The sequence below is a fragment of the Silurus meridionalis genome, chromosome 11, assembly GCF_014805685.1.
Source record: "Silurus meridionalis isolate SWU-2019-XX chromosome 11, ASM1480568v1, whole genome shotgun sequence".
NCBI lineage: Eukaryota > Metazoa > Chordata > Actinopteri > Siluriformes > Siluridae > Silurus > Silurus meridionalis.
In genome coordinates, this window is record NC_060894.1 from 20,110,432 (window position 1) to 20,120,124 (window position 9,693).

Below are 9,693 nucleotides of genomic sequence, written 5' to 3' on the forward strand. Positions count from 1 at the left end.
CATTCCCCATTCTTCCTCCAATTCACCCCTCCTTCCTCTCCCCATTCTCCCCATTTTATCCTTCTATTTCTCCTCATTCACCCCTCCCTCCTTAATCCCCCATTTCCACTTCTTTTTCCAATTCACCCTTCCCTTTCTTCCCATTCACCCCTCCCTTTCTTCCCATTCACCCTCCCTTCCTTCCCCATTCACCCTCCCTTCTTAATAACCCTCCTCTTATTATTCTCCCCATTTCCACTTCTCTTTCCAATTCACCCTCCTTCCTTCCCCATTCACCCCTCCCCTTCTTAATAACCCTCCTCTTATTATTCTCCCCATTTCCACTTCTCTTTCCAATTCACCCCTCCCCTTTCTTCCTATTCACCCCTCCCCTTTCTTCCTATTCACCCCTCCCCACCTCCTCTCCCCTCACTCTCATTTTTCTTTCCCCCATTTTCCCTCCATTTTGTCGATCTGTTCCTCTTTGCTTTCTCTCACTCCGGAAGGTAATCTCAAAAGGTACACTGATTTCTTTCTAAATAAACTCAATTAATGATATCTGTATTTTTTTTCTATTAGAAATTGTGTAACACGTTTAATAAGAATTAAACATCCAGTTTCGAGTTGCACCACTTTATCTCTGATGGGCTTTTTGTTTTTAATTAAAATGAATTTCAATATGGATAAAAGCGAATTGCCTACACCAGAGGCACAAATATAATAATAAATATATATGTTTGCTTAATGGTAAAATATTTCAGACTTTTTAAATTCAGGCTGAATTATAATTGAGGCCTGGTGTGCGCGTGCGCGCGCGTGGAAAAGGTTTGTTTGGCGTCGGCACATTTGCTGGTCATTTATATGGTTTAATATTTAATAATTAGCTCGGTGATATTTTTTACACTAAAACTAAAAACAATTTTTATTGGCTACAAATCCACATTCTTCCGTTGAGTTCGTGCAAGTCATGCTAAGCTAACTGAACCTTAGCTGATGGCGCTAACGGTAGGCCTCAGGATGTGGGCAATTAGCAATTAGCATGTTTCTTTTTTTATCCAGAAAATAATTGTAAAATGTTTGGAGAGGGGTTTATCAAGCAGAAGTGTCGAATGTTTTGTTTTATTTATTTATATATATTTATATATAATTAATTTCTCTAAGTGTTGTTTTTGCCAGTATTTTTCCATTCTGAAAAAAACACCTGCAGATGACTACTGACTTATTTGTCTGTTTATCCATTTAAGCTTTTGTCAGTGATGGAGGACTGGGAAGATGATCAGGTAATGTGAAGACATTAACATAATTTACATGCAAGTACATACAGTAGGAGTGATTAATGACAGGAAAGGTCAGGACGAGGAGGCGTGGGAGGAACTGGACCATCGTAGATCCACTGAAACATCCAGCAGCATCTTCGGTTGATGGAGGTCGATTTATACAGCCTGGTGTCTAATTGTCCTACCTTAAGAGAATTCGTCTCAGTTCTTTCGTTTGATGAAAATAAAGAGCAATCTGAAGAATAAAGCCTGAAGAATTATCCGGAAAGTTTGTCCTGGTTCTTTTAGTTAATGGTGTTCAAGAATGTTCTATAAAGCCTAAAGTCCTACCTAAGGAGACTTTGTCTTGGTTCTCTCCTCTGATGGATGTCAGGAATGTTCTGTAAAACCTGATGAATTGTCCTACATTGTCTACTCATATTACCTGAAGCGTTATCCTGAAATCACCATCTGATGGAGTAATACCGTAGGCATAAATACACGTGTTATTGTTTTATAAAGACCTCTACGTGGGCATGTGTACCAAGGTTAAGGTTTTCCCAAACTTTTGTACACCACAGACCGGTTTTATTTTGAAAATAAACTCGTGGTTTAGTCGGTTGGTTGAGGATTGTTTTGACATATCGTTCCAAATGTGAATTTGGATAGTGAAGATGAAATGCACCATGAATAATTGTCTAAATATGACGCTTCCTCGGAATCTTTTTGCAAAGCAGGAGCAACTCTTCCACAGCTTGTGACCTGGTGGTTGAGGAACACTAGACCAGGCTCTGAAGCAGGCTTCAGAACTATCCCATTTATGATGAGCTTACATGTATAATAAGTTAAATTATTGCCTGTTTTTGCCATTTTATTTGCAGGGGTTTCACCCTTTAATCTTCTGTATCTCGTTGCTTATTCTGAATTCAAAGCTGGAAGTATGTAGTAAACCTAATCTATCATTGATTATATTTTCCTGCGGTTTTCTGGACATGCCAGCCAGTATTATGTGCATGTGCGAGAAGACGTGAATACCAGCGCACGCTATCCTCTGGTGTGTGAAAAGTAGCACACAACTATAAACCAGGCCTTAAAGCTTTTGTGCAGGTTCCTGAGTCAAACCAAACAGATATCAAAGAGTTCTTTAGTGTCATTAATATTTTAAGTATCTGCAAGAATGTTAATGGTATTGTTTTAACCATTTTGCCTTCACAGAGCCCAGTTGTGACCAACACGACTTTTGGTAAAACATTATTTATTTATTTATTTTCTCTTTGAAATATCATTGAAGCATTACTATGTTGCAAATAAGTTTGTTTGATGTGGCAATGGACAATTCCAGCTGCACTAAAGTCACTGAGTAGCAGAATATATATATTATTCTACCTTTATACATGTGGCCATGTAACCTGTATGTACATTTATTATAAATTTGAGTGCACCAATGGCATTCATTTCCATTTGGGGGAAAAAAATATATATTTGCATATTTGTCAGGTGAGGTTAGCATGACAACTGATGTAAAAGTTGCTTTTCTGTGTGGGATTTGATTAGACTTCCTCTGAAATCTAATCCGAACAATTAAATATAAATCTAAGTGGGCTGCAAACCTTTTTTTTTTTTTTTCCACCTCCATTGGTAGGTTAACACTTGCATGGAATTGCCATTACCCAACTCCACATGTTTCTTGTGTACATATATATTTTGGTAGGAGTGTGTGTATATTGTGAAATTTGTGCATTTATAAATTTATCAGGGAATGCTGAGAACTCTTGGAACAATGGGAACCAACAAAACAGCTTGAAAAGAATCACAAATGGTGGGAATTAATGAATTTAATCCTAATTAAAATGTTTGTTTGAGTGCATGAGCCAACACGTTGATGCCTCTATGCATTATGTGCGTTATGTGCCTAAAATTAAGTGGCCACCTGAACAAACACGTATGTGGCCTTTAAAAATTTAAAATCAAGAACATTTAATACACAGTCTTTCCTGTTGTATTTACGCTTTTGGGAATGTTTTCCAGTAGGTTTGAGAATGTAGTGTAGGGATTTGCTGATTCAGCTACTTGGTTTCAGTGAAGGTTAAATCACAATGCTAAGACATGTGATACCATTGTTCTTCTACTTCAACTGTGTGGGGAAAAGGAAGCAAGTAATTTGCTTGTTAACTGTTAAAAAAAAAAATATATATATTTTTTTTTTTTTCTTTTGTAGACAATAAGGAAAGTTCTTGGAAAAGTGCCGGTGATGGTTTTGGTAGTCAAGATGGAGACAATGGTGAGTCACATTCCTGTTCTGTGTTTTATAGTCTGTTAATCCTGATTTAAGTGTTGGTCAAATTATTTCATGTTTCCAACATCAGTTTGGGGTTCAAGGAAAGGAAGTGGAGACTTTAAGAGCTTCAGTTCAGGTGTTGATGAAAATGGAAATAAAGAAGGTAGGTCTTTTTTTCCCCCACTTGATCTCTGCATGCTGTGCCCTTTTTTTGTGATGGACTTAAACCTGTTCTTTTGTCTGTAGTTGATGGTGGTAACTCGTGGAATGGTGGAGACTGTTTCAGAGGAAGAGGAAGCAGAGGCAAGTAGCCATGGTTGAGGTTGGGTATGACTCCTTTATACAGATCTAAATTTAATACATTTTCTCATTGTGCTAGGAAGAGGACGAGGAGGGTTTAGAAATCCCTTCAACTCTGGTAGTTTTACGCACGCATGTACACAATTATTTGTGTCTTAGTTTTAACTGTATTGTGAGTGGTGGGTTTTTTTTTTGTTGCAGATTCCCAAAGTGACTTTGTTGGCAGAGGTGGGCGTGGGGGAAGAAGAGGAGAAGGAGGTCGTGGCACTTTCCCACAAGGTAAGAACAACGTTAGAGCAGATAAACACTCGCTAGTCAATTTTGGTGATTTCACTTTTCTGATATGCTTTATTAATTCTCGCTCATGTCATTTTCTTTCCTCCATTATTACTATTCTAGAGAGAAGACGTGGAGGTGGAGGTAATGCTTTTTTTTCCCTTTGCTTGCTTGCTTTATTCTCATTCATTACATAATACACACCTTTTTGGATGCCGTGTTGCATACTAAGTGAACAATTGTGTTTAATGTAGGTTATAGAGGACAAGACGAGGAGGTGTTTTCCAAAGGTAAGTTGATCCCGTTGCTGTGATTATTAAAACGGGCACTTGTAATATTAAAATGTACTTTTATTTTTCTTGTAAAATGTAATAGGCTCACAGAAGGAGCATGAGGAAAAAGAAGAGGGTGAAACTACAGGTTTGTGATTCAACACTTTAGTTAGTACCCCTGACACTGTTACTTAATTTGAAAAAAATAAAATAAAATGCTCCGTCTTCATTTCATAGGACCTAAGGTCAGCTATGTACCCCCTCCACCACCAGAAGAAGAGAACTCTATTTTTGCTCACTATGAAACGGGCATCAACTTTGAAAAATACGATGACATTCTCGTGGATGTAAGCGGAAGCAACCCGCCCAAAGCGATCATGGTGAGAGGGGATCTATGTTTCTTCAACTGGTTTGGCAGAAATGTATACAGTGATATAAAACTTTTGTTTTTGTTTTGCACCTTTAGACCTTTGAAGAAGCGCAGCTCTGTGAGACTCTTAACAGAAATGTTGCCAAGTCAGGATACGTGAAGCCTACTCCTGTTCAGAAGCACGGTATTCCTATCATTTTTGCCGGAAGGGATCTTATGGCTTGTGCCCAGACTGGATCTGGAAAAACGGTGAGCGCTCACTCGCGTATATATGGCATGTGGTTTATTTATTCGCAGCCCACATTTTATTTTTATTATTATTATCTTTCTTTGGTTGATGTCAGTCTTATAAAATATTCAACACACTTTGCTAATTAGGTAGTGGAAAACTATATGATTCATCTACAGCTTAATACACTTATACATGAAGTAAAAACTGAGTGTCTCTAGTATGAATGTTGGCTTGAAGGCTCCAAAACAGTAATGAAATCTTATATATATTTTTATATACACACACATTAAAATGTAGTCTCCCCTCACCAATATGAGTCAAGTTTGTTGACATTTTTCTGTACTTCAGCTTCTTACCTGCTTCTCTGTCCAGTTAAATGCTTTTTAGAATCTGGTGTCCTGCCCACAATGTTGATTTTCATTTATTTAATTATTTTAATTATTTTATTTTAAATGACCCAAGAATCATCAGTGTTTATAAACTTGACGAGCTGAATTCGCTAATCAGCGCTTTAAAAAGGTCAATTTTGTCACAAGTTTTATAGACACACAAATGTATTAAAAAAAAAATTATAATTCAATCATGGAACACAATGAATGTCCTGCTTTACTCGTATTTATTGTGATTGTGCTGATTGTCCTCTGTAAATGATCCTGGTGGAAGTTGTTGCTCTAAAGTGGTTAAAACCGGATATTTCTACTGTAACGATTAGTCATTTGTATCACTGTCTTTTTTTCAGTGTCATTTTTTTTTCATTTGCCATCCTCAGGCCGCCTTCCTGCTGCCTATTCTACAGCAGCTCATGAACGATGGCGTCGCAACCAGCAAGTTCAGCGAGGTGCAGGAGCCTGAGGTCATCATCGTCGCTCCCACCAGGGAACTCATCAGTCAGATTTACCTTGAAGCCCGCAAGTTTGCTTACGGGTATAAACCTGTCCTCAACTTCTTTATAATTGTCTTTCTTCTAGACAAGGAGAATGTGATTGTGTACATTTCTTCTTGCTTTAGGTGCTTTATTTAAAGTTCAGTGTTCTTGAGTGCAGAATTGATATAAATTTACTGCAAAAGACTAATATTTCAAACTCTTTCTTGTAGCACTTGTGTGCGTCCTGTGGTGGTTTATGGAGGTACAAGCACAGGATTTACCATCCGAGAAGTGTTGAAAGGTTGTAACGTGTTGTGTGGGACCCCTGGAAGATTGCTTGACATTATTGGTCGTGGAAAGGTAATTTACATTACGGATTTGAGGTGACCTTTAACATGTATTGATGTACGTTATATTTGAGGCCTTTAGAACAGTTAAGTAGAATTACACGAAGATGCACACGTGCTTGTACTGTATACTGGTATATCGGTGTTATAAGATGGTCGCAATGCAAATTGTTTATCATTAATATATAATATTTTTAGTTATCGTTTATTTAAAATATTTTTTTAAACTTCCGTTGAATTCACATGAGACATTTGGTTTGTGTATTTGTGTTGCCCAGGTTGGACTGAGCAAAGTTCGTTATTTGGTGCTGGATGAAGCAGACCGAATGTTGGACATGGGCTTTGAGCCCACTATGCGAAAGCTGGTGAACTCTCCCGGAATGCCTCCTAAAGAAGAGCGCCAAACCCTCATGTTCAGTGCCACGTATCCTGAAGATATTCAAAGGTCTGCTCATTTTCAGACTAAAATACATGATTAGATTGGGTTTAACATTTATGCAGAGCCTCTTGTTCGAAAATGTCATTAAAAACCTCATTACAGAAGCTCTATCACATCGACACTTGTTTGTGTGATGTTTTAGTTTGTGGCGTGTCTGCCATATGCCAGGTCCCTGAAAATTTGCCGTTTGCCATAAACAATTATAATGAACGCATTTAGAATAAACCTGTGGTTTGGCTTAAAGCCGGCACTGCTGTTTTAGAGGTGTTATAGGAATTGATCATTTTGTCAGTCAGGTTAGTTTTCCTTCTAATCAAAGGTTTAGCAACAATACAATCGTCTGAAATGGAGAGTTTTGAGTTCTGCCTAAGCTTGGCACAGGACCGGTATTGACGTTCATTCTCTATTTATTTATTTATTTTCCCCCTCTTTGTTCAGCATGACAAAAGGCCACTTCAGGCGTCAATGCTCTTTAAGTTTGCAGGGCAGGGTGTGTCTCAGACATGGTTGACCAGCTTTTGTGTGTTTTGGTGTATACCAAGTTTTCCCAGGCCAACAACTTTTATTTACTGACAGTTTATCTTATTAGGTATCTAAATAATATAGAATGTCTGTACCCTGTGTGTGTTGAACAGGCTAGCATCTGATTTCCTGAAGGTGGATTATCTTTTCCTGGCAGTGGGAGTGGTGGGTGGAGCCTGCAGTGACATAGAGCAGAACATCATACAAGTCACTCGGTACTCGAAGAGGGAGCAGCTGCTGGAGCTGCTAAAGGCCACAGGTGATGCTCACATGTTGTTGACATAAAATGTCTTTTCAATTCGACTGCTCAATAAAGAACTAATTGGATAAAAAGATATAATCCCGATATACAAGGTGTTTATCCCGATATATCAGTGTTTCAAGACTAATTTGGCGACAGATGGCAGCACAATTTAGTGTTTACACCGTGAGCTGTTCAACTGATGCAATTCTGACCATGCGCTTTACCACGTCTGCGATTTTATCATGTACGGCATGTTAGAACAAAGCAAGCGTGAAATTCTGCATAAAACCGGGCAAGTCTGCCGCAGAGACACGGTTCTGCAACGAGGTGTTTTGAGCGGCGCATGCGCTTCAAGAGCGGAAGAACATCACTGCGAGACCACGAGAGAGCAACCCTAGTTTCGAAACATTTTGATACCACCTCATACATATACGTTAGCTTGAATATTTCCTTTTTATTTCTGGTCCTTTGAGAAGAAATCGAAGAAAGTGAGGTCGTTGTTTGGTCACATTGTAGCGTGGACATAATTTTTTTTTATTGATGAAAAATTTCACAATGATTTTTATATTTCTGTCAGACACTTCTTCACCTTATAAGCTTTTTGTAATCGGCAGATGTTCTGAAGCCCGAAATTGTTTTCCTGAAAAATGTCCTTTAGTATGTCTGCTGATGCCACTCCCTAAACATAGGGAATGTTTGCTAGAATATTAATTTTCTGTGAACAATAAACAAAAACTTTTTATTTATTTATTTTTTAAAGATGGAAAATATGACAGTTATAGCTGCAACATGCAAAGTAGTGTTGAGGTAAGCAAATGCGCTTGTGGTCAATAATGTTTTTCTGTACATCCTCAGGGACGGAGAGAACAATGGTCTTTGTGGAAACCAAGAGGAGTGCTGATTTCATTGCAACATTTCTCTGTCAGGAGAAAGTACCCACTACTAGCATTCATGGGTACGTACATGTCCAATCGCTACCATGTAAGGTCTCGCTCCTAATGAGCTTAGATGTTCTCACGTCAGCTTATTTAACATGTATTTTGCATTGTAGGTTACAGTATGTGTAAGGCTTCTCTTCCCAATTATTTTACCTTGTGACTGATCATAAATGGTTAACCATCTCAAAAACCATTGTTCTTTCTGTGTACACAGAGATCGGGAACAGCGTGAGCGAGAGAAAGCCCTCGGAGATTTCCGCACAGGACAGTGTCCTGTCCTGGTAGCTACATCAGTAGCTGCCAGAGGGCTTGACATTGAGCAGGTACAAAATGTTATCAACTTTGACCTTCCGAAATACATCGATGAGTATGTGCACCGTATTGGGAGAACAGGCCGATGTGGAAACACGGGAAGAGCCGTGTCATTTTTTGACCCGGAGTCCGACACGCCTCTTGCTCGAGCGCTGGTTAAAGTCCTTTCTGGGGTTTGTGATTTCATTAAAACCAATATTTTGTAGGTTTTTTTTTTTTTTTTTTTTCTGCCCACCCTGAAAAGTTCCATTTCTTTGTTGTTCAGGCCAAGCAGGAAGTTCCTTCGTGGCTAGAGGAAGTTGCATACAGTGCTCATGGTACCACAGGGTTTAGCCCACATGGAAAAGTATTTGCCTCCACTGACACTCGCAGGGTAACGTGACTCTCACCTCATGTCGCATAAAACGTATTTATTTTTTTTATTTTTTTTGCATCAGTGAACCTCAATTATAATATAACCTTATCTACATCTTAAAATTTATCTGTGGTTTCTGGATTTAGGGTGGATTTTTCCAGAAGAACTCGGAGCCACAGCCAGCTGCTCAGAGCACCTCTGCAGGAGATGATGATGATGAAGACTGGGAGTAGATTTATTGTTCGGTTTCTTGGTGCCTTCCTGTGTTTTAATTTTTTTTCTTTTTACATTATAAAAAAGGCTGTTGGTTCAAAACAATGGAGAGGGAAAAAAAGCCGCTAAGGCATAGAGTAAAAGCTACAGGGTTGAACCTGGAGTTGAGCTTCGCAATGTAACATCTGGAGTTTTTTTTGGCTAAGTCACTTAACCGCTGTGTGTTTTGCCGTTTAGTTTTTTCACTAGAAGTGCTATTAGTTCACTGTGTGGGGTTTTTTTTTGTGCATTGATTTTAAGAGGGGGAGGAGAGACTTCAACTGAAGGTTGTATCTTCGCTCTTTCGACAAATAGCTTTCTTCTGCCAGATGTTTCCAGCTTGCGGTTTTCGTGTAATTGTGTGTAATTTTAAGGGTTTTTCATGCCAATAAATTCACACAATAGTTCTTTACGTCTGCAGTGTTGTCATTAGAGTAACACAACTTTTATGCAGTT

The 9,693-nt window shown here is 38.6% G+C and overlaps 1 protein-coding gene across 1 annotated transcript; it reads left to right on the forward strand.

Annotated features, from left to right (window-relative positions):
- The first annotated feature begins 381 nt into the window (after nucleotides 1-381).
- Nucleotides 382-9,649, forward strand: ddx4 (DEAD (Asp-Glu-Ala-Asp) box polypeptide 4). Its single transcript, XM_046861257.1, has 22 exons — nucleotides 382-498; nucleotides 1,224-1,259; nucleotides 2,451-2,478; nucleotides 2,992-3,054; nucleotides 3,454-3,516; nucleotides 3,602-3,676; nucleotides 3,760-3,816; nucleotides 3,893-3,931; nucleotides 4,015-4,092; nucleotides 4,213-4,233; nucleotides 4,344-4,379; nucleotides 4,465-4,509; nucleotides 4,599-4,741; nucleotides 4,828-4,980; nucleotides 5,733-5,887; nucleotides 6,059-6,188; nucleotides 6,454-6,620; nucleotides 7,250-7,395; nucleotides 8,236-8,335; nucleotides 8,533-8,803; nucleotides 8,896-9,003; nucleotides 9,132-9,649. Exons 2-22 carry the CDS (start codon nucleotides 1,236-1,238, stop codon nucleotides 9,216-9,218), a joined length of 1,989 nt encoding a protein of 662 aa, XP_046717213.1. The 5' UTR covers nucleotides 382-498; nucleotides 1,224-1,235; the 3' UTR covers nucleotides 9,219-9,649.
- The last annotated feature ends 44 nt before the right edge of the window (nucleotides 9,650-9,693 follow it).